Raw genomic sequence first — 27484 nt, 5'->3', positions numbered from 1 at the left:
TGTTGGTAGATCTACCGTGTTTCATAGCTAGGGAATTGAGGTGAAATTTTTGGGCACCTTATTTCATGGATGGGGGTGGAGAAGGCACGGTGATTTTGAAATTTGTTTTTTTTTACTTGGGGGGGGGGAGGTACAAATCAGTATTTCTCTTATGAATAATATTACTAACTCTCAAACTTTTTCATAGTTCTTTGCCTATTATTCAATGAAAGCAAAAAGTTAGAACATTATTCTGCTGTTTTTCTTTTGCTGAAAATTGTATGTCCTTGAGTTAAAGTAGGTTCTCTATTTCTTTTTTTAATGAATTATATTGAATAATAATAATGGGTCATTGGATTATAACAATGGATTAGATTACAATAATTGAAATATAATAATGAAAATAATGAATTATTTACGTATACGTTGGCTTCTTGCAAATAACTGCGAAACGATCATAAGCAGAGGAACTCCAATCAGAATTGGAAGCCCTCCAACGTCCACTATATTCACTGGTTGAGTCAATATAGCCCATAGAGAAACCTGAAGCTGTACCAGAGGAGCTAAGCCAGTTCTGATAATTTATATAGGTACCATCTACCCAGTAAATTGAATCATACAAGCAGCCGATCCATGCTTGGCTAGGTGCAATTTCTTTGATAAAGTTATTTTCTTCACTAGAATGGATCGAAACCATATCAGCACCTTCACTTCTACATACTGCAACACCATCTCTCCAATACATTGTTGGTTTGATTGAATAGCAATAGCAGGCGTTATTTTGAAAGCATCTTTCTCTATAGTTCTGAGGACATGGGTCAGTTTTTCCTCCAACCACTCTCCCTGCATAAAAAGAGAAGTTGTTATTTCTTTGGTTGACCGAGTAATAAGAATACGCTCAGAGCCTCACATAGACCCAGAATTGAACTATATTAAGGATATTTTATTTTGCAATGGCTACCCTATAAAAATACTTGAGACCATTATAGACAGAAGACGAAAAAAGGCCGAGGGGAGTGCATCAGGTCCACAAGCTCCAACAGATACCGTCCCATTGGTGGATGGTAAGAAACTTTTCACTGTTCTGCCCTACATTCCAAAATTGAGTGACAAATTGAAAAGAATCCTTAAAAAACGTAAACTTAGCGTCGCCTTTAAAAATTCAAATATTACACAGAACTTTTTTAACAACGGCAAAGATAAAACCAGCCCCATTCTGGGTAGTGGGGTTTATAGAATTCCTTGTTCTTGTGGCTGTTTTTATGTTGGTAGAACCCAACAGCAATTGGGGGAGAGATTATCTGAGCACAAGTCCTCAATCGACAAGGCAATGAGGTTACGCCAAAGGCCTGAGGTTTTGATTCCGCCTTGGCGCAACATGTGTACAAGAGTCCACACCATTTCATTTTGTTTGACGAGGCCTCCATCGTTGCCCCCGTAAAGGGTCTCATGCAAGTTTTCAGGGAGGCAGTTGAAATAAAAAAGCACATTCACCAAAAGGTAGCTCTCAATAGAGATACTGGAGAAATTTTTCTAAGTCCCATTTTTGACAAAATTATTAATTCTGATCGTTTTTACATACATCCACAAAGTTATATTGTGCAATCGAATATAGTCTCCGATAACAATCAAACTGGAAAGCGATCAGCCTTAAAAAGTGCTTTACGCAAAATGAAATTCTGAAATGCCATTTAAACTTGTTTTTTATTCAGTTACCCTTTCACCGTTACTAGGAAAGGGTCGTCCAATTTTTGTTTGGTTTTTATTTTAAGGTTTGGTTTTTATATTTTTTATCAGTTTTATTCTGCACTGAGGACGGTCAAGCGGAGGTCTTGACCGAAATATTTGCATAATTTTTCAATTTTTTCACTGGCTGTTAATTGTCCTCGTTTTCTTCCTTTATTTGCGATTTTTTGTTTTATGATATAAATTAATATTCTATTTTTAAATATGGCTTCTCTGGTCTTTAATGTCAGAGATAAACTAATATTTATTCGAAACCTTAATAGTGTAACTAGGAACACCTTAGAGATACAAGACAGATGGAATATATTTTACGTGGGAAACGGTTTCTTGGGAATTTTAAATTTGACAGCACAGGGATGCCGAAACAAAAGGAACACGCAGGAATTACTTTTAGGGGATTATTTGGGCGAAAAAAAATTAATCGACATCTTAGGGATTTTTGGGGCGAAACAATTTGAGACATTTTAGAGGATGATTTGGGGTGCAACTCTATGGTTGTTATAATAAACAAGTTCCATTTGAACAGGGTTGTAAGGTACCCTAACCCAACCCCCAAGACTCCCCTCCACCCAACTTTTTTGCCAACCTTTTTAAACTTTTTTTTGAAGTTTTTTTTTAAATTTTTTTTATTATTTTTTTTAATATGTTATATATTCAACTTTTTTTGTGTGAAACACATACAAACAGAGAAAGACAGGCACTTTAGACATACAAAACAACAAAGGCAAACACTTGGACTTGCAAATACCAACCCAGACATACAAACAAATAGATTCAAACATACAAACAGAGAAAGACATACACTTTAGACATACAAAACAACAATGGACTTGCAAACACCAACCCAGACATACAAACAAATAGATTCAGACATACAAACAGAGAAAGACAGGCACTTTAGACATACAAACCAACAAATACAAACACTTGGACTTGCAAACACCAGTCCAGACATACAAACAAATAGATTCAGACATACGAACTGACAAAGACAGGCACTTTAGACATACAAACCAACAAAAACAAACGCTTGGACTTGCAAACACAAACCCAGACATACAAACAAATAGATTCAGACATACAAACAGAGAAAGACAGGCATTTTAGACATACAAACCAACAATGGACTTGCAAACACAAACCTAGACATACAAACAAATAGAATCAGACATACAAAGAGAGAAAGACAAGCTCTTTAGAAATACAAACCAACAAAGACAAACACTTGGATTTGCAAACACCAACCCAGACATACAAACAAATAGATTCAGACATACAAACAGAGAGAGACAGGCACTTTAAACACACAAACCAACAAAGACAAACAATTGGACTTACAAACACCAACCAAGACATACAAACAAAATAGATTCAGACATACAAACAGAGAAAGACAAGCGGTTTAGACATACAAACCAACAAAGACAAACACTTGGACTTGCAAACACCAACCCAGATATAAAACAAATAGAGTGAGAAACAAATACAAATACGTAGATTCAGACACAAACCGAGAAAGACATGCACTGGAATAAGCAAACACCAACCCAGACATACAAACAACTAGATTCAGACATACAAACAGAGAAAGACAGGCACTTTAGAAATACAAACCAACATAGACAAACACTTGGACTTGCAAACACCAACCCAGACATACAAACAAATAGATTCACAAATAAATAGACATTATGAATTATAATTTCTCTTTTATTCTTACTACCATTGTTCTAGAACAATTGTAAGAGGTATAGCATCAAACTTTAGCGTAAAGAAGGAATAGCTTAGGGAAAAACAGTCTCCATCACATACAAATTAAATTCTATTTGTTACAATTGCAAAGTTTCTCTTTTCCTTTCATAACAAAATTTTCAACGAGTTTCAAAACAAAACCCAAATAAAAACTAAAGCCACAGCCCCTTTAAACTCGTTTCTTTGAATTCATAGGCATTGACATATGCCCGTTGTGTATTAGAAGTAAATATTAAATTCTAGGTTAGAATAAGATATATTGCCTGCTTAGTAAAAATAAATCTTGAAATTTTTCTTGAAATCCCGTTTTGGCCATAAATTTTAGCATTATTATTAAAAAACTCTAAATTGTATTAACAAACATTCACTAGATACTCCAAATTTATTCATATAAAAAAATATGCATATTTACGATAAGTTTATATTTTGAAATAGTGTATCAAAAGCGATGAAAAAAAATGAAAAATATAAAAGAAATTACTAAGAATGGGTTAAAGTAGATCAATGACAATAAAATTATAAGAACTTATTGAGAAAAACTAAAGCTCCATTTAATATATGTATTTATATCTAATGATTAAAATGATTTAGTTTGAAAAAAATCCTCATATTATAGCTACTGCTGAATTTTCATCAATTGATACTAATTAGTGTATTTTCAGCAGTTGTTAGGTTCAGAGTGTCAAAGTGTAAAAGTTTAGAGTGTCAACTATAAACGCGGGATTTGTATTTATATCATATAAAACTTCACGACTGAAAAATATAAATACACAAAAAGCATTGCAAGGCAAAAAGTTCAACTGGCAGTTGTCATCTAACAGAAACTAATTACAATTAGAAGAAAGCTTAAATAACCAGCTTTTTTAGCGTCAAATCCTATGGAAAGTTTTTGTTGAAGAGAAGGTGACCAGCCTTCCCAAAACAATGCTATCTGTAGGCTATTATAGATTATTGTAGGTATTATTATATAAGTGGGAACTATGCTTTCCTCGAAAGCGGGGTTCCCACTTTAAGCTGCACTAAAGCTGCACTAGTTCCAATTTAAGCTGCACTTTCAAAGCTGCTATACAGCTTCTAAGCTGTACTGGTTCCTATTTAAGATGCAATTTCAAAGCTGCTATACATTCCTTCATTATTGTTTCTTGTGAAAATCCTTCTGGTTGTGACCTAGGGAGTATTAAACACCAATAACGGCCTAAATTAAAATGAAATCTAACAGCAAGAAAGAGATAAACTTCTTGACCTAGTTTTTCCCTAGACTCGCCAGTAAATAGTAACAAAATAGTAAAGCTCAATTTGATTCAATATAATAAAATCTTAACATACCTGCCCTGGCTGGACTAATGAAAACTAAGAAGACGTAAAGAAACAGAGAAACCATTGTAAGTGAATGATTCAGAAACCTACAGAAGACACATATTTGTACTGCATTTTTATCTAAAACAAATATTGTTAAAACGAAGTTCTTTCGTTTTTCTTTTTTCTTAAGAATTTATTTTTTCTCTTTTTTTGGTAGAAATCATGAACAAACATGCTTATTAAATTAAAGGACGTACGTTGGATAATTCGGGGTAATATATGCTGGGACGAATTCGGAAAAAAATGAAAATAAACTACAAGAATGCGAGTATGACGTGAGAAATGTATCTAACAATAAAAAAAATGTTGAAAAACTGATTTCTTAAATGGAGCTAATATTAGAGAATAATAAGGGCACAAAGCCACAATCCATTGTGAACTTAGGCAGTTGACCAATTATTTTAATTGATTAAATATAAAGTCTTCTATCTAATGAAAGCAAACAAACGACACTAAGACATAAGAAAAACAAAAAATACTTCGTGTAGTATTATTTTTTTTCACTCACATTATGTAATAATTCTTGACAATAGTCATTATAATATTTAGGTTGACTATATGATAGTCAATCCTAAAATCTCGGTCACCCCTATTGCAATTCCAGTTGGCTTTAGTGGGCGAAGTTTAAATAATATGAACGATCTCAAACGCCCAATTGCCTAAAAGTACTGTGTATATGGTTGATTATAAAATCTTTGAATAATTTTTGGGTCTTCAGTTGCCTTCAAATGGGTCAGAAAACTGATAGAGTACTGATTATTACATTTACCCTTAGTTAATGTCTATCTTCCTTAGTTCTTTCCTAGGATGCATGATAGACTCTTATACAACTCTGTCAAAATTATGCCAGATTTTCCTGTCACATAAACTATCTGTCTTAGCTTTAATATAACTAGGCATGGCTCTCAAGTCTTCCATCCCTTCCATCATGTTGATACTTGCAAAATCAACCAAATACATGGAATTACAAACATAATACCACACAAAACGGAAATAGAAATTAAAAAGGCACATAGCAAACACATAAGAAACACTTATAACGTAACAAATTAAAGGAAAGAAAAAAAAATACAGATAATCAGAAAAAATATTGGTCATTCGCTGATTTTATTTTCTTTTTTTTGTGCTTATCTTGTCGAAAAAACCTTACGAGATATCCTCAGGTAACTTTTGCATGTTCAGTCTCTAAGGGAGGAGCCAACAGCTAATTTTGGCTATGGTGGAGAGAGCAGCAGAAGTGAGTCAAATGAAGTCAAATTATAATTGTAGTCAATACTTGTCATTACACACCCGGTGCAGCAATATTCTAAACGTATGGTGACTTTAGTAGGAGGGACCCAATAGATACAGAACAAACACAACTACTGCCATCTATAGTCAATTCTAACAGGACAGGGTCAATGACACCTTTTTTCAAGGTCAATCAGGGGATGTTTCTAAGTGTATTGATCCACGAAGGGGACTAGATTTCTGGGAAATTGATTACATTATTGACGGGGAATTCTATATTGATCCACGAAGGGGACTAGATTTCTGGGAAATTGATTTGCATAATCGACAGGGAATTATCGATACTAACGGGAAAGGATCACGTGTCTCTTTTTAGGTCAAGGGGATTAAGGAACAATATGGCATCTCTACTTTAGTGTCAGATATAAATTAATATTCTATTTTTAAATATGGCTTCTCTGGTCTTTAATGTCAGAGATAAACTAATATTCTTTCGAAACCTTAATAGTGTAACTAGGAACACCTTAGATATACAAGACAGATTGAATATATTTTACGTGGGAAATGGTTTCCTGGGAATTTCAAATGTGACAGCACAGGGATGCCGAAACAAAAGGAACACGCAGAAATTACTTTTAGGGGATTATTTGGGCGAAAACAAATTAATCAACATTTTAGGGATTTTTTGGGCGAAACAATTTGAGACATTTTAGAGGGTGATTTAGGGTGAAACAGTGTTGTAAGGTCCCCTAACCCAACCCCCAAGACTCCCCTCCACCCAACTTTTTTGCCAACCTTTTTAAACTTTTTTTGAAGTTTTTTTTTAACTTTTTTTATATTATTTTTTTTTAATATGTTATATTTTCAACTTTTTGTGTGTGAAACACATACAAACAGAGAAAGACAGGCACTTTAGACATACAAACCAACAAAGGCAAACACTTGGACTTGCAAATACCAGCCCAGACATACAAACAAATAGATTCAGACATACAAACAGAGAAAGACATACACTTTAGACATAGATTCAGACACAAACCGAGAAAGACATGCACTGGAATAAGCAAACACAAACCCAGACAAACAAACAACTAGATTCAGACATATAAACAGAGAAAAACAGGCACTTTAGACATACAAACCAACATTTGGACTTGCAAACACCAACCCAGACATACAAACAAATAGATTCAGACATACAAACAGAGAACAACAAGCACTTTAGACATACAAACCAACAAAGACAAACACTTGGACTTGTAAACACCAACCCAGACATACAAACAAATAGATTCAGAAATACAGACAGAGAAAGACAGGCACTTTAGACATACAAAACAACACTTGGACTTGGAAACACCAACCCAGACATACAAACAAATAGATTCAGACATACAAACAGAGAAAGACAGTTACTTTAGACATACAAAGCAACACTTTGACTTGCAAACACCAACCCAGACATACAAACAAATAGATTCAGACATTAAAACAGAGAAAGACAGGCACTTTAGACACACAAACCAACAAAGACAAACACTCTGACTTGCAAACACCAACCCAGACATACAAAAAAATATATTCAGACATACAAACAGAGAAAGACAGGCACTTTAGACATAAAAACCAACATAGACACACACTTGGACTTGCAAACACCAGCCCAGACATACAAACAAATAGATTCAGACATACAAACAGAGAAAGACAGGCACTTTATACATAAAAACCAACAAAGACAAACACTTGAACTTGCAGACACCAACCCAGACATACAAACAAATAGATTCAGACATAAAAGTAGAGAAAGACAGGCACTTTAGACATACAAACCAACAAAGACAAACACTTGGACTTGCAAACACCAACCCAGACATACAAACAAATAGATTCAGAAATACAAACAGAGAAAACCAGACACTTCAGACATACAAACCAGCAAAGACAAACACTTGGACTTGTAAACACCAACCCAGATATAAAAACAAATAGAGTGAGAAACAAATACAAATACGTAGATTCAAGACAGGCACTGGAATAAGCAAACACCAACCCAGACATACAAACAACTAGATTCAGACATACAAACAGAGAAAGACAGACACTTTAGACATACGAACCAACACTTGGACTTGCAAATACCAACCCAGACTTACAAACAAATAGATTCATACATACAAACAGAGAAAACCAGACACTTCAGACATACAAACCAGCAAAGACAAAAACTTGGACCTGCAAACACCAGCACAGACATACAAACAAATAGATTCAGACATACAAACAGAAAAAGACAAGCGCTCTAGACATACAAACCAACAAAGACAGACACTTGGACTTGTAAACATCAACCCAGACATACAAACAAATAGATTCAGAAATACAGACAGAGAAAGACAGGCACTTTAGACATGCCAAATAACACTTGGACTTGGAAACACCAACCCAGACATACAAACAAATAGATTCAGACATACAAACAGAGAAAGACAGGTACTTTAGACATACAAAGCAACACTTTGACTTGCAAACACCAACCCAGACATACAAACAAATAGATTCAGAAATACAGACAGAGAAAGACAGGCACTTTAGACATACAAAACAACACTTGGACTTGGAAACACCAACCCAGACATACAAACAAATAGATTCAGACATACAAACAGAGAAAGACAAGCACTTTAGACATACAAACCAACAAAGACAAACACTTGGACTTGAAAATACTAACCCAAACATACAAACAAATAGATTCAGACTCAAAAACAGAGAAAGACAGGCACTTTAGACATACAAATCAACAATGGACTTGCAAACACCAACCCAGACATACAAACAAATAGATTCAGACAAACAAAGAGAGAAAGACAATCACTTTAGAAATACAGACCAACAAAGGCAAACACTTGGATTTGCAAACACTAACTCCGACATACAAATAAATAGATTCAGAACTACAAACAGAGAAAGACAAGCGGTTTAGACATACAAACCAACAAAGACAAGCACTTGGACTTGCAAACAGCAACCCAGATATAAAAACATATAGAGTGAGAAACAAATACAAATACGTAGATTCAGACATACAAACAGAGAAAGACAGGCACTTTAGACATACAAACCGACACTTGAAACTTGCAAACACCAACCCAGACTTACAAACAAATAGATTCAGACATACAAACAGAGAACGACAGACACTTTAGACATAAAAACCAACAATGACAAACACTTGGACTTGCAAACATCAGCCCAGACATACAAACAAATAGATCCAGACCTACAAACAGAGAAAGACAAGCGGTTTAGACATACAAACCAACAAAGACAAGCACTTGGACTTGCAAACATCAACCCAGATATAAAAACAAATAGAGTGAGAAACAACTACAAATACATAGATTCAGACACAAACCGAGAAAGACAGGCACTGGAATAAGCAAACACCAACCTACACATACAAACAACTAGATTCAGACATACAAACAGAGAAAGACAGAGACTTTAGACATACAAACCAACTCTTGGACTTGCAAACACCAACCCAGACATACAAACAAATAGATCCAGACATACACACAGAGAAAGACAGGCACTTTAGACAAACAAACCAACAAAGACAAACACTTGGATTTGCAAACACCAACCCAGACATACAAACAAATAGATTAAGACCTACAAACAGAGAAAGACAAGCGGTTTAGACATAAAAACCAACAAAGACAAGCACTTGGACTTGCAAACACCAACCCAGATATAAAAACAAATAGAGTAAGAAACAAATTCAAATACGTAGATTCAGACAAAAACCGATAAAGGCAGGCATTTGAATAAGCAAACACCAACCCGGACATACAAACAACTAGATTCAGACATACAAACAGAGAAAGACAGGCACTTTAGACATACAAACCAACACTTGGACTTGCAAATACCAACCCAGACTTACAAACAAATAGATTCAGACATACAAACAGAGAAAACCAGACACGTAAGACATACAAACCAGCAAAGACAAAAACTTGGACTTGCAAACACCAGCACAGACATACAAACAAATCAGACATACAAACAGAGAAAGACAAGCACTTTAGACATACAAACCAAAAAAGACAAACACTTGGACTTGAAAATACTAACCCAGACATACAAACAAATAGATTCAGACTCAAAAACAGAGAAAGACAGGCACTTTAGACATACAAACCAACAATGGACTTGCAAACACCAACCCAGACATACAAACAAATAGATTCAGACATACAAAGAGAGAAAGACAATCACTTTAGAAACACAGACCAACAAAGGCAAACACTTGGATTTGCAAACACTAACTCAGACATACAAACAAATAGATTCAGACCTACAAACAGAGAAAGACAAGCGGTTTAGACATACAAACCAACAAAGACAAGCACTTGGACTTGCAAACAGCAACCCAGATATAAAAACATATAGAGTGAGAAACAAATACAAATACGTTGATTCAGACACAAACCGAGAAAGACAGGCACTGGAATAAGCAAACACCAACCCAGACATACAAACAACTGGATTCAGACATACAAACAGAGAAAGACAGGCACTTTAGACATACAAACCGACACTTGAAACTTGCAAACACCAACCCAGACTTACAAACAAATAGATTCAGACATACAAACAGAGAACGACAGACACTTTAGACATAAAAACCAACAAAGACAAACACTTGGACTTGCAAACACCAACCCAGACATACAAACAAATAGATCCAGACATACAAACAGAGAAAGACAGGCACTTTAGACAAACAAACTAACAAAGACCAACACTTGGATTTGCAAACACCAACCCAGACATACAAACAAATATATTCAGAAATAAAAACAGACAAAGACATACGCTTTAGACATACAACCAACAAAGACAAACACATGGACTTGCAAACACAAACCCAGACATACAAACAAATAGAATCAGACATACAAACAGAGAAAGACAGGCACTTTAGACATACAAACCAACAATGGACTTGCAAACACCAGCCCAGACATACAAACAAATAGATTCAGACATACAAAGAGAGAAAGACAATCACTTTAGAAATACAGACCAACAAAGGCAAACACTTGGATTTGCAAACAACAAATCAGACATACAAACAAATAGATTCAGACTTACAAACAGAGAACGACAAGCGGTTTAGACATACAAACCAACAAAGACAAGCACTTGGACTTAAAAACACCAACCCAGATATAAAAACAAATAGAGTGAGAAACAAATACAAATACGTAGATTCAGACACAAACCGAGAAAGACAGGCACTGGAATAAGCAAACACCAACCTAGACATACAAACAACTAGATTCAGACATACAAACAGAGAAAGACAGAGACTTTAGACATACAAACCAACACTTGGACTTGCAAACACCAACCCAGACATACAAACAAATAGATCCAGACATACAAACAGAGAAAGACAGGCACTTTAGACAAACATACCAACAAAGACAAACACTTGGATTGGCAAACACCAACCCAGACATACAAACAAATAGATTCAGACCTACAAACAGAGAAAGACAAGCAGTTTAGACATACAAACCAACAAAGGCAAGCACTTGGACTTGCAAACACCAACCCAGATATAAAAACAAATAGAGTGAGAAACAAATACAAATACGTAGATTCAGACAAAAACCGATGAAGACAGGCATTGGAATAAGCAAACACCAACCCAGACATACAAACAACTAGATTCAGACATACAAACAGAGAAAGACAGGCACTTTAGACATACAAACCAACACTTGGACTTACAAATACCAACCCAGACTTACAAACAAATAGATTCAGACATACAAACAGAGAAAACCAGACACTTCAGACATACAAACCAGCAAAGACAAAAACTTGGACTTGCAAACACCAGCACAGACATACAAACAAATAGATTCAGACATACAAACAGAGAAAGACAAGCACTTTAGACATACAAACCAACAAAGACAAACACTTGGACTTGAAAATACTAACCCAAACATACAAACAAATAGAATCAGACTCAAAAACAGAGAAAGACAGGCACTTTAGACATACAAACCAACAATGGACTTGCAAACACCAACCCAGACATTCAAACAAATAGATTCAGACATAAAAAGAGAGAAAGACAATCACTTTAGAAATACAGACCAACAAAGGCAAACACTTGGATTTGCAAACAACAAATCAGACATACAAACAAATAGATTCAGACATACAAACAGAGAAAGACAAGCGGTTTAGACATACAAACCAACAAAGACAAGCACTTGGACTTGCAAACAGCAACCCAGATATAAGAACAAATAGAGTGAGAAACAAATACAAATACGAAGATTCAGACACCAACCGAGAAAGACAGGCACTGGAATAAGCAAACACCAACCCAGACATACAAACAACTAGATTCAGACATACAAACAGAGAAAGACAGGCACTTTAGACATACAAACCGACACTTAAAACTTGCAAACACCAACCCAGACTTACAAACAAATAGATTCGGACATACAAACAGAGAACGACAGGCACTTTAGACATAAAAACCAACAAAGACAAGCACTTGGACTTGCAAACAGCAACCCAGATATAAAAACAAATAGAGTGAGAAACAAATACAAATACGTAGATTCAGACACCAACCGAGAAGGACAGGCACTGGAATAAGCAAACACCAACCCAGACATACAAACAACTAGATTCAGACATACAAACAGAGAAAGACAGGCACTTTAGACATACAAACCGACACTTGAAACTTGCAAACACCAACCCAGACATACAAACAAATAGATTCAGACATACAAACAGAGAACGACAGGCACTTTAGACATAAAAACCAACAAAGACAAACACTTGGACTTGCATACACTAGCCCAGACATACAAACAAATAGATCCAGACATACAAACAGAGAAAGACAGGTACTTTAGACAAACAAAATAACAAAGACAAACACTTGGATTTGCAAATACCAACCCATACATACAAACAAATAGATTCAGACCTACAAACAGAGAAAGACAGACACTTTAGAAATACAAACCAACAATGACAAACACTTGGACTTGCAAACACCAACCCAGACATACGAACAAATAGATTCAGGCATACAAAGAGAGAAAGACAGGCACTTTAGACATACAAACCAACAAAGACAAACACTTGGACTTGAAAACACAAACCCAGACATACAAACAAATATATTCAGACAAACAAACAGAGAAAGACAGGCACTTTAGACATTCAAACCAACAATGGATTTGCAAACACCAACCCAGACATACAAACAAATAGATTCAAACATACAAAGAGAGAAAGACAAGCACTTTAGAAATACAGACCAACAAAGGCAAACACTTGGATTTGCAAACACCAACCCAGACATACAAACAAATAGATTCAGACATACAAACAGAGAAAGACAAGCGGTTTAGACATACAAATCAACAAAGACAAACACTTGGACTTGCAAACACCAACCCATAAATAAAAACAAATAGAGTGAGAAACAAATACAAATACGTAGATTCAGACACAAACCGAGAAAGACAGGCACTGGAATAAGCAAACACCAACCCAGACATACAAACAACTAGATTCAGACATAAAAACAGAAAAAGACAGGCACTTTAGAAATACAAACCAACACTTGGATTTGCATACACCAACCCAGACATACAAAGAAATAGATTCAGACGTACAAACAGAGAAAGACAGTCACTTTAGACATAAAAACCAACAAAGACAAACACTTAGACTTGCAAACTCCAGCCCAGACATACAAACAAATAGATTCAGACATACAAACAGAGAACGACAGGCACTTTAGACCCACAAACCAACAAAGACGAACACTTGGAATTGCAAACACCAACCCCGACATACACACAAATAGATTCAGACATACAAATAGAGAAAGACAGCCACTTTAGACATAGTAACCAACAAATACAAATACTTGGACTTGAAAACACCAAGCCAGATATAAATACAATTAGATTCAGACATACAAACACAGAACGAAAGGCACTTTAGACATACAAACCAACAAAGACAAACACTTGGACTTGCAAACACCAACCCAAACATATAAACAAATATATTCAGAAATAAAAACAGACAAAGAAATACACTTTAGACATACATCCAACAAAGACAAACACTTGGACTTGGACAAACCCAGACATACAAACAAATAGAATCAGACATAAAAACAGAGAAAGACAGGCACTTTAGACATACAAACCAACAATGGACTTGCAAACACCAACCCAGACATACCCAGGCACTTTAGACAAACAAACCAACAAAGACAAACACTTGGATTTGCAAACACCAACCCAGACATACAAACAAATAGATTCAGACCTAAAAACAGAGAAAGACAAGCTGTTTAGACATACAAACCAACAAAGACAAGCACTTGGACTTGCAAACACCAACCCAGATATAAAAATAAATGGAGCGAGAAACAAATACAAATACGTAGATTCAGACACAAACAGAGAAAGACAAGCACTGGAATAAGCAAATACCAACCCAGACATACGAACAACTAGATTCAGACATACAAACAGAGAAAGACAGGCACTTTAGACATACAAACCGACACTTGAAACTTGCAAACACCAAACCAGACTTACAAACAAATAGATTCAGACATACAAACAGAGAACGACAGGCACTTTAGACATAAAAACCAACAAAGACAAACACTTGGACTTGCATACACCTGTCCATACATACAAACAAATAGATCCAGACATACAAACAGAGAAAGACAGGCACTTTAGACAAACAAACTAACAAAGACAAACACTTGGATTTGCAAACACCAACCCAGACATACAAACAAATAGATTCAGACATACAAACTGAGAACAGACAGACACTTTAGAAATACAAACCAACAAAGACAAACACTTGGACTTGCAAACACCAACCCAGACAAACAAACAAATAGATTCAAGCATACAAACAGAGAAAGACAGGCACTTTAGACATACAAACCAACAATGGAATTGCAAACACCAACCCAGACATACAAACAAATAGATTCAAACATACAAAAAGAGAAAGACAAGCACTTTAGAAATACAGAACAACAAAGGTAAACACTTGGATTTGCAAACACCAACCCAGACATACAAACAAATAGATTCAGACATACAAACAGAGAAAGACAAGCGGTTTAGACATACAAACCAACAAAGACAAACACTTGGACTTGCAAACACCAACCCAGATATAAAAACAAATAGAGTGAGAAACAAATACAAATACGTAGATTCAGACACAAACCGGGAAAGACAGGCACTGGAATAAGCAAACACCAACCCAGACATACAAACAATTAGATTCAGACATACAAACAGAGAAAGACAGGAACTTTTGACACAAACACCAACAAAGACAAACACTTTGACTTGCAAACACCATCCCAGACATACAAACAAATAGATTCAGAAATACAAACAGAGAAAGACAGGCACTTTAAACACACAAACCAACAATTACGAACACTTGGACTTGCAAACACCAACCCCGACACACAAACAAATAGATTCAGACATACAAACAGAGAAAAACAGGCACTTTAGACATACAAACCAACAAAGACAAACACTTGGACTTGCAAACACCAACCCAAACATACAAACGAATAGATTCAGGCATAGAAACAGAGAAAGAAAGCCACATTAGATATCAAACTACCAAAGACAAACACTTGGACATGCAAACATCAGCCCAGACATATAAACAAATATATTCAGAAATAAAAAAACAGGCAAAAAAATACACTTTAGACATACATCCAACAAAGACAAACACTTGGACTTGGACAAACCCAGACATACAAACAAATAGATTCAGTCATAAAAACAGAGAAAGACATGCACTTTAGACATACAAACCAACAAAGGACTTGCAAACACCAACCCAGACCGACCAACAAATAGATTCAGACATACACATAGAGAAAGACAATCAATTTAGAAATACAGACCAACAAAGGCAAACACTTGGATTTGCAAACACCAAATCAGACATACAAACAAATAGATTCATACATACAAACAGAGAACGACAGGCACTTTAGACATTCAAACCAACAAAGACAAACACTTTGACTTGCAAACACCAACCCAGAAATACAAAGAAATAGATTCAGACATACAAACATAGAAAGACAGGCACTTTAGACATACAAACCAACAAAGACAAAAACTTGGACTTGCAAAAACCAACCCAGACATACAAACAAATAGATTCAGAAATACAAACAGAGAAAGGCAGGCACTTTAGACACACAAACCAACAAATACGAACACTTGGAATTGCAAACAACAACCCAGACACACAAACAAATAGATTCAGACATAAAAACATATAAAGAAAGCCACTTTAGACATACAAACCAACAATGACAAACACTTGGACTTGCACAAACCAACCAAGACATACAACCAAATAGATTCAGTCATACAAACAGAGAAAGACAGTCACCTTAGACATACAAACCAACAAAGACAAACACTTGGACTAGCAAACATCAGCCCAAAAATATAAACAAATATATTCAGAAATAAAAAAACAGGCAAAAAAATACACTTTAGACATACATCCAACAAAGACAAACACTTGGACTTGGACAAACCCAGACATACAAACAAATAGAATCAGTCATAAAAACAGAGAAAGACAGGCACTTTAGACATACAAACCAACAAAGGACTTGCAAACACCAACCCAGACATACAAACAAATAGATTCAGACATACAAATAGAGAAAGACAATCACTTTAGAAATACAGACCAACAAAGGCAAACACTTGGATTTGCAAACAACAAATCAGACATACAAACAAATAGATTCAGACCTACAAACAGAGAACGACAGGCACTTTAGACAATAAAACCAACAAAGACAAACACTTGGACTTGCAAACACCAACACAGACATAAAAACAAATAGATTCAGACATACAAACTGAGAAAAACAGGCACTTTAGACATAAAAACAAACAAAGACAAACACTTGGACTTGCAAACACCAACCCAGACATACAAACAAATAGATACAGACATACAAAGAGAGAAAGACAATCACTTTAGAAATACAGACCAACAAAGGCAAACACTTGGATTTGCAAACAACAAATCAGACATACAAACAAATAGATTCAGACCTACAAACAGAGAACGACAGGCACTTTAGACAAACAAACCAAAAAAGACAAACACTTGGACTTGCAAACACCAACCCAGACATACAAACAAATAGATCCAGACATACAAACAGAGAAACACAGGCACTTTAGACAAACAAACCAACAAAGACAAACACTTGGATTTGCAAACACCAACCCAGACATACAAACAAATAGATTCAGACCTAAAAACAGAGAAAGACAAGCGGTTTAGACATACAAACCAACAAAGACAAGCACTTGGACTTGCAAACACCAACCCAGATATAAAAATAAATGGAGCGAGAAACAAATACAAATACGTAGATTCAGACACAAACAGAGAAAGACAAGCACTGGAATAAGCAAATACCAACCCAGACATACAAACAACTAGATTCAGATATACAAACAGAGAATGACAGGCACTTTCGACATACAAACCAACACTTGGACTTGCAAACACCAACCCAGACTTACAAACAAATAGATTCAGACATACAAACAGAGAACGACAGACACTTTAGACATAAAAACCAACAAAGACAAACACTTGGACTTGCAGACACCAGCCCAGACTTACAAAAAAATAGATTCAGACATAAAAACAGAGAAAAACAGGTACTTTAGACAAACAAACCAACAAAGACAAACACTTGGATTTGCAAACACCAACCCAGACATACAAACCACTAGATTCAACATACAAACAGAGAAAGACAGAAACTTTAGAAATACAAACCAACAAAGACAAACACTTGAACTTTAAAACTCAAGCAAAAACACACAAAACTACAGATTAAAACATAAAAACCATGAATTACAAGCACTTATTACAAACAAATCAACAGAAATAAACACTTGGACTTGAAAACACCAACCCAGACATACAAACAAATATATTCAGACACACAAACAGAGAAAGACAGGCACTTTAGACATACAAACCAACAATTGACTTGCAAACACCTACCCAGACATACAAACAAATAGATTCAAACATACAAAGAGAGAAAGACAAGCACTTTAGAAATACAGACCAACAAAGGCAAACACTTGGATTTGCAAACACCAACCCAGACATACAAACAAATAGATTCAGACATACAAACAGAGAAAGACAAGCGGTTTAGACATACAAACCAACAAAGAATAACACTTGGACTTGCAAACACCAACCCAGATATAAAAACAAATAGAGTGAGAAACAAATACAAATACGTAGATTCAGACACAAACCGAAAAAGACAGGCACTGGAATAAGCAAACACCAACCCAGACATACAAACAACTAGATTCAGACATACAAACAGAGAAAGACAGGCACTTTAGACATACAAACCAACACTTGGACTTGCAAACACCAACCCAGACATACAAACAAAAAAGATTCAAACATACAAAGAGAGAAAGACAATCACTTTAGAAATAGAGACCAACAAAGACAAACACTTGAAAGACAGTGAAAGACACTTACAAACAGAGAAAGACAGGCACTTTAGACTTACAAACCAACACTTGGACTTGCATACACCAACCCAGACATACAAACAAATAGATTCAGACGTACAAACAGAGAAAGACAGGCACTTTAAACACAAAAACCAACAAAGACAAACACTTAGACTTGCAAACACCAACCCATACATACAAACAAATAGATTCAGACATACAAACAGAAAAAGACAGGCACTTTAGACACACAAACCAACACTTGGACTCGAATACACCAACGCATACACACAAGCAAATAGATTCAGAAATACAAACAGAGAAAGACAGGCACTTTAAACACACAAACCAACAAAGACAAACACTTGGACTTGCAAACACCAACCCAGACATACAAACAAATAGATTCATACATACAAACAGAGAAAAGACAGGCACTTTAGACATACTAACCAACAAAGACAAACACTTGGACTTGCAAACACCAACCCAGACATACAAACGAAAAAATTCAGACATAAAAACAGAGATAGACAGTCACTTTAGACATACAAACCTACAAAGACAAATTCTTGGACTTGCAAACACCAATCTAGACATACAAACAAATAGATTCAGAAATACAAACAGAGAAAGACAGGCACTTTAGACATACAAACCAACACTTGGACTTGCAAACAACAACCCAGACATACAAACAAATAGATTCAGTTTTACAAACAGAGAAAAACAGGCACTTTAGACATACAAACCAACAAAGACAAACACTTGAACTCGCAAACACCAACCCAGAAATACAAACAAATAGATTCAGACATACAAACAGAGAAAGACAGCCACTTTAGACATAGAAACCAAAAATGACAAACACTTGGACTTTCAAGTACCAACCCATACATACAAACAAATAGATTCAGACATACAGACAGAGAAAGACAGGCACTTTAGATATACAAACCAACAAAGACAAACACTTGGAGTTAAAAACACCAGCCCAGACATACAAACAAATAGATTCAGACATACAAACAGAGAAAGACAGGCACTTTAGACATACAAACCAACAAAGACAAACACTTGGACTTACAAATCTGAGAGATGTTCTAGGCTTGAAACAGAATATGATCATTGGGGAAAATACTGGCACCGTTCACGGGATGGATCAAGTTATTTTTGCTGATTATCCTCCTGGTTTCTTCTCGGACTCTTGCATTTTTCTCTATGCATCTTTTGTGGAAACATCGAGAGTTGGTAATTCAAATGTCCCCCTACTACGTGTTCTTCAATGAAAAACAACCCATGAACATGTTCATCAATATAGTATAAAGCATCTTCAGTATATTCCTCTAAACACTTCATACTTCGAATTCTGTCAGTTAACACAAAGAAGTGAATTGGGTGATCCTCTAGCAATAACAAAAGGTTTAGCAGCGATTACATGTCATTTTTGACCCTTCGTCAGCGTCACCAGCACCACCTAAAATGAACAGTAGAAGAATTCCATTTGTCTGTCCCAATATCGATTGCTATGTTGGTGTTCTGAGTCCACGTCAAATAGGCAATGGATTGGACTACTATAAGGGGTGTACTACAATGTCTGGCTATGGTCTTGGTAGCTGGTTTGCTAGGCTATTTGGTTCTGCACTACCCCTTGCCAGAAAATATTTTGTACCTGCTGCATCAAATTTTGCTGCTTCAACACTACAAGACTGGGGGTCGGGTAAGAATTTCAAGGAGAGTGTTAAGGAAAATACTAGATCTTCAGCAAAAGCCGTTGGTGAGCAATTAAAATCTCGGCAAAATGGGGGAGAGATTGAAAAGGATGCGTGCGTGTCATTCACTCATCAGTCTCTACCCAGGCGGGAAGTGAAGGACATCAACAAGGACTTTGAGGAATAAGACAAGGAAGACCAATAAGCAGAAGAAGAAAAAGAAAAAGATTTTTAGATCAAAGAAGGATTTCTTCTCTTAAGATGACTTATCTCCCCCACAAGGAATCACTTTAATCAATCAGTTCCTCATTGAATTTTTTCAATGCTGAAAATGTTGATGTCAGTGTCAAGTATGGCTACTATGAACAATTTCACCCCCAGCAACCCCTCTCGGAAAATATACACTTTCAAATATTTTCCAATGAAGACTATTTCATTGATTTGTCATCAACATTTATTGATTTAAATGTTGCGGTAAAGAGAAATTCAGATAATACAACTCCAACTGCTGTCAATGGTCTCTCCTACGAAAACTGTATTCTACACAATATGTTCAAACAAATTAATGTATTTATTAATGGAACATTGGTGAGCACTAGCAATAATTTATCCAACTATGCAAGCTACATACAATTTATGATGATGACACCAAAGCCATACAAGTTGAGAGGACAATCATTGGGCTATGAATATCGATAAGGTGTTGATACTGACGGTGAGTTGACTACTGCAGTGACCCAGGAGTATCATCTGGTTGGAAAATTAAAACATGTGATATTCAATATATCTCAATGGTTACCCCCCAATGTCAAGATTGACATAAAGTTGCAACTGGCTCCATCGAATTTCATTTTGAGATAAACACTTCTTGCAGCACCCGATGCAAATGTCATTATCACATCGGCAATTCTCCACGTCCGAAAACAACAGGTTATGAGCTCTGTTGCATTGGCAGTGGAAAAGATAAGAGCCAATGGCAACAACATTAAACTTCTTGTCCCCCATACAATCACCAATCAACGTCACATTGCCACCGGCTCTCGTAGCTATACCGATTCATCATTTATCAATGGAGAAATCCTATCAAATTGGCTTTGGTCTTTGTGAAGAGTGGCAGTGCCGTTGGATCCTGGACTTAATCGCCCCATGATTTTAATTTTTTCGGTCGATCTAGCCTTGTGTGCAAAGTAAATGGTAGTCCACTGTACACTCTATCATTTGACAAAAAATCCTATAGAACTCTGCACGATTTGACCATGCAATTCCTAGATCATGACTCTCAACTATTTGAAAATGGAATAACCGATTCAATGTTTTCAAATAATCATGGGGTAATTGTTTTGGACTTGTCGGGGACCCAGGATATGAGCATAGTACAAACAGGGAATGTAAGTTTAGAGTGTACATTTGCCGATGCTTTGACGGAGAGTATAACACTAATATCATTGAGTCAATTTGACATCTATTGGGAAATCACACCCGACGGCAGTGTTCTACTAGACCTAGCACCATGATCACAAATCAAATAATCAGTATATTCAATATGGATCCATACATGTCTCAGTACAAGTCCTATTGCATACCATCGGACTTCATTGAAAAATTCCAAGTGTTAACTATACCCTAATCATTGTTAATAGCAGTCCATAGACTTTGAAGACACGCCATTGGTTATGCATCTTTCAAACAGCGAAGAATATTGAATTTTTTGATCCTCTTGGCCTATCGTATAAATTCTACACTCCATACATCAGTAACTTTATTGAAAGCAGTGGGAAAACTATTATTCAAAATCAACGAAGAGTACAGGATTTAATGACTAAGACATGTGGCTTTCATGCACTACTCTTTTTCATGTTTAGATGTCGTGGCTATACCTACAAGCAGTTTCTTGACATCTACGTTGGCTTACCTTGATTGAACGACTTTCCTGTGGAAAATACACTTACAAGTGTGTTTAATATTGATTTTAGTGCCCTACGAATAAAATGCTCTAAAAATGTATGTGAAATTGTTTATTAATGAATGAAAAAATGTATATAAATGATAAAAAACGACTTTTCTACTCTTTAGATTTCATCTTCTACTAGGTATAGGTATTTGTCGATAACAACTAATGCAGGTAGATTATCCGAATTCACAGTATACTGATCCTGATGTGCTGCAATGTCAGGGTCGCATTTTCTACAATAGAGTGTAACTTCACTCTTATCATATCTCTTTGTAAGGTCAATGATAATATTCTCATTCATTCTATAGAATTCAGATGTTTCAATTTGCTTATTTGAAACAATGTCACAAACAGTGTCCTCAAGAGGTTATTAACAATCCCTCACCGCCAAATAAAAAACATTGTGCTTGTAATCGTATTAGCCATTGGCTTCAAAACGATGACATAAAAGCCATATTCTTTTGTTATTCTAAAAGTTGAATCGCTGACCCGGCTCCTCCTCCCAGAACAATCTAAACCCACGACGATACCAATGTCATAGCAATAAACTAAAATCACGTTTAGGATTTTTTCCAATCCTACCAGGATATGTATTCTCTCACTGATTATATTTATCTTACTGGTAATTAGAGCAAAGGTGTCCTCTAGTATGAGTGTCATATAACCCTTCAAGACAGGAATTACACACTATAATTTGTACTGCATATCCTTTATGTAATTTACGAGGGTTGCATAATCGACACTTTTCATCATACTCATCAATCATTGTACAATTCTCACATAATGACCAGCTGCCCAGTGTGTACATGCATATCGGACATGCCTGGAACATTTTTTCATGTGTTGATACTCTCACTACCACAATGAAACTGAGCTACCAACAACAACAAATTGAGTGGGATAGAAAGAGAGAGGAGTAAATAATCCTTGAACACCATCTTTCTCATGAGAAGAAAAGTCCTAAATTGCCTCAAAAACCAGTCTGGCTGTGTTATATCTCGACTATAGTTTCAAAACATGTTTGACCACTTTATAGGTTTGCTCGCTTTTTGCAATGTGCACGTCAAACTGCACTGCCTCAGGCGTAGGTTTGAAACCTTATACACTATCATGATGAACGATGTTGCTAAAAAAGTGTTTTTTTTATTACTTTGCTTGGAGAGGTGCCAAGGAAGTACAGGTGTGAGGAGATACTCACTCTGTTTGAAAAGGTGTAGAGCATTAAGCAAATAGTATGGTCCTATGGCAGTACGCAAACAGCATGGTCCTATTGCGGTATGCAATTAGCATGGGAATTCCTAGTGCGGTACGCAATGTATAACTTAGCACTCTACTAATGTACTTACACTGAAGACTGTCCACGTGGAATGCCTTGCAAATACGGAACGTGTTTAAAAGAAGAAGGATTTGTTCGGGCGTTTTTCCCAACACATAAAAAAATTGCTTTTTCTGATGCAGCAAATTCTAAAGGAGCAGAGGAGATCCCAGGGAGCGTAAACCAGGAATTACCGACAGAAAGGATGAGCGCTCTTTCGTGGGTTAAAAGTATTCCTCTAATCAAAGAATGCCCTAGGAGGAAATGCCCACAGGGAATTTCTTGCAGATACGGGAGATGTGCAAAAAGAAGATACTTTTATCGAACATCAAAACAGACGGCTTATGTTGACGCGGCAAAACTTAAAGAATCAGAGAAAATACAAGGGAGTTCATACCGGCAATGGCCAAAATCAACAAATTGGGATGGAGGTTCGGATAGGCCTCATAAAACTTTGTATAATCTGGGTTCTGAATTAATTAGAAATAGTGATATTGATACTACCCAACCAAACAGAGCAAAAAAATTGCTGTAGAACAGCGTCAACTAAAGAACAAGCTATTACAATCGGCCTACCTAATTTACGGTGAAAATCGCCCATTGCCCAAAAGAGTAAGGCAACTTTACAGTACGCTGAAAATAGACGATTTCTCATTGACAAAGGCAGAGAAAGAGGCACTTCGGAGAAGGCAGACTCTCATGTAGAGGCTTGATTTAATGGCTAAAGAGAGTATTAGCCAGTTTTTTTTGGCTTTTTCTGTAATATTTTCACCATGTTCAAAGATTTGAGTGTGTGTTTGGGTCAATTATTTTATTAGTTTTCTTTGTGAGTTCAATTAGTCTTGAATAAACCCATAAATTTGATATTTTTCTTTTTGTTTTTTTATTACTCACCCTTGGTTCACGTAGGATAAATTGCTGCGATTGACAGTATTCGTCAGTCAGATCAATGAGCAAGTTTAATTGCCGTTTTACTCACAAAAGATTTCAAAGTCAGTTATCATTTTCGAGTAAAATATTCAAAGTTGAAAAAGCGTGGTTGAAATGGGCTAGGAAGATGCTTTGCTGCCATGTTTTCAGGACCAAAACTGGACAGCCATAATCAGCTACTCAGTGAAATCATTTTCAATGTTAATTATTTCTTTTTATGAATTGCCGTTGGGTTTTAAAAACGCTGAAAAACTTGGGATAAAGAATCATTTACGGTAGGACAAACTTAAGCAGGGTTATTTTTCTTCCTTTATTTTGTACTTCTTAAATTTCATTGAAATAGTAATTTATCAAGGAACATTTTCTTTGTACTTGGTTCAGTGTATTTCAGACTTAGCTCTTTGATCGATTAAAAAAAGGAGCGAAATTAAAACTTAAAACGTTTTTTTTTAACTGAAAGTAAGGAGCGAAATTAAAACTTAAAACGAACAGAATTATTCCGTATATGAAAGGGGCTGTCCTTTTCTCAACGCCTCGCTCTTTACGCTAAAGTTTCTTTTATTATTTCAAAAAATAGAGTTTGTGAGAAAGAGTCAAACTTTAGCGTAAAGAGTGCGGCGTTGAGGAGGGGCCAGCCCCTTTCATATTCAGAATAATTTCTATTCGTTTTAGGTTTTAATGTCGCTCATTACTTTCAGTTAAAAAAACTTGTTTTTTTTAAATTTAATCTATGAACGTTTTTAAATTAATGCATGTTTTGATTTTTGCTCACCGTACATGAATAATTAAAACGAAATTTCTATATTAATTCTACTTTTTTTTGGGTAAATGGCTTTCTCGAAAATTGTTTAATTTGCTTTACGAACGTTTTTATTAGTAATAAATATACTTAACTTACGAATACTTACGCAACGAACTTTTATATTCATATATTTTTATTACGTATATTAGGGGAGTTCGCCCCCCTAGTCAATACCTCACTCTTTAAGCTAAAGTTCGATTTTTTCCAATTCTTTATGAATGACCCCTTAATAAAAAAATCCGTTAATTAGAATAAAAAGCTCTTATGAAAGTACTAAAAAACTTTAGCATAAAGAGCGAGCTATTGACTAGAAGGCGAACCCAATCATAAACGTATTAGTTTCTGTTCGTTTTAAGTATTGAAAAGTTTTTCACTTGAAAACTTGTTTTTTTTTATATTTAATTTCTAATCGTTGTTTTAAATAATGCTGGGAAATCCGGCGCCCCCTTCGTAGCAATGTCCTTTTCTCCCATGAAAAGTTCCTCCATGGAAAAATCCTCCCACGTAACCCCCGATCAACCCCTCCCACTACAAGAAAAATTCCCCCTGTAAACGTCTGTATACTTCCCAATAGCCAATACTATATGTAAACATTGGGCAAAGTTCATAACCAGCAGCCCATCCCCCGGGGACTGTGAGATATTAAGTCATATTAATAAACAACAAATAAACACGCTTTAATAAGTCAACAAATAAACACGCATCCGTGATCTCTCTTCTTGCAAAAAATTCCAAATTCCACACTTTAGTAGATAGGAGCTTGAAACCTCTACAGTAAGGTTTTCTGATACGCTGAATCTGATGGTGTGATTTTTTTTAAGGTTCTATAACTCTTAGGGGGTGTTACCCCACTTTTTCGAAAATAATGCAAATTTTCTCAGGCACTTAACTTTTGACGTGTAAGACAAAACTTGATTAAACTTATATATTTGAAATCAGCATAAAAATCTAATTCTTTTGATGTGTCTATTGGTATCAAAATTTCTTTTTTTAGAGTTTCGGTTACTATTGAGCCGCGTAGCTCCTTACTTACAGTGGTTTTACTCGAGGGAAGGACACAAAAGCAAAATCTAATCCGCTTCAATTATAAGTCGTTCTTATCCAAGTTCTAATATAAAATGATAGCATAGTTCAAGGATATTCCTACCCTTATCCTGCGAATAATATTACAGGGCTAAATACATTTACGGTGAAACTATTGAATCTGGTGAAACACAAAAACAATTGTTCTCGGCAACCTAACAAAGTTTTATCCTTAACCCTGTTTTTAGCTTCAAACATTCTGTAATCCTTAGTCGCTAGACCTTTGGACATCTGATATTCAAAACATAATAAGAAAAATAGTATAGAAAAGAACATCCCCACCTTTAGCTCTGCCACTGCTTCTAGGGCTATAATTGAGTGGATGGTTAAGAGGGTTGGCGACGTTTTACAGATGAAAGGTGACAGAGTCCAAAAGGTTGTCCTTTTGATCATCCTTCTTTGGCCAAAAGAAAAGAAGGTCAAGCCCCAAATGGTATGGGAAGAGGTAAAAAACAAGGATTTAAAAGCAGTAGGAACTTCATGGAAGAGAGTGAAGAGTCAAGGTTTGAACAAATTACAGTGGATGAGGAGATCACAGAATTGTAGGGAACTGTTTGTAGTTGTAGAAGTAATAACCACTATCAAGATTCTGGATGAAACACTGCATATGCTGCAATCAAAACTTTGTTTTTTAAGTATTCCGGTCTCTATTGATGTGGGCTATTCTTCGCTTACAGTTTGCAACCATGAGCTGTTTGAGCTGAGGCTCTCTTAAATGTCAAGGAGGCTGTTACTGTCTTTTTCAACCCCTGTTCTTCCTATTCAAGTTCAGTAGTCAGATAACAGTGATTCAAGCATTATAATTATCCGTGAATAGATACAACTGCCCTACCCTGCATGTTTATTAAGAGCTGCTATATCATATTTTAATTATAGGGTACTGAGTTTTATGGTTATGAGGGAAGTTCTTCCAAAAAATATTTTTACGGGGATATTCCCCAAGAA

The 27484-nt window shown here is 35.8% G+C and overlaps 1 protein-coding gene across 1 annotated transcript in view; it reads right to left on the bottom strand.

Moving 5' to 3' along the window:
- Positions 1-281: 281 nt before the first annotated feature.
- The window catches only part of LOC148953648 (lectin-like), a 30499-nt gene continuing 3296 nt past the window's right edge, over positions 282-27484 (bottom strand). The window contains exons 2-3 of the mRNA XM_089087269.1: positions 4804-4880; positions 282-822 (exon numbers count right to left, since the gene is read on the bottom strand). Of these exons, the coding sequence (XP_088943395.1) occupies positions 395-822; positions 4804-4880 (505 nt within the window). The 3' untranslated portion in view covers positions 282-394. The remainder of the gene's footprint in view (positions 823-4803; positions 4881-27484) is intronic.

The sequence above is a fragment of the Artemia sp. Qi Xiang Cuo genome, chromosome 3, assembly GCF_049724085.1.
Source record: "Artemia sp. Qi Xiang Cuo chromosome 3, ASM4972408v1, whole genome shotgun sequence".
Classification (NCBI taxonomy): domain Eukaryota; kingdom Metazoa; phylum Arthropoda; class Branchiopoda; order Anostraca; family Artemiidae; genus Artemia; species Artemia sp. Qi Xiang Cuo.
This window is presented reverse-complemented; position numbering and strand designations above follow the sequence as displayed.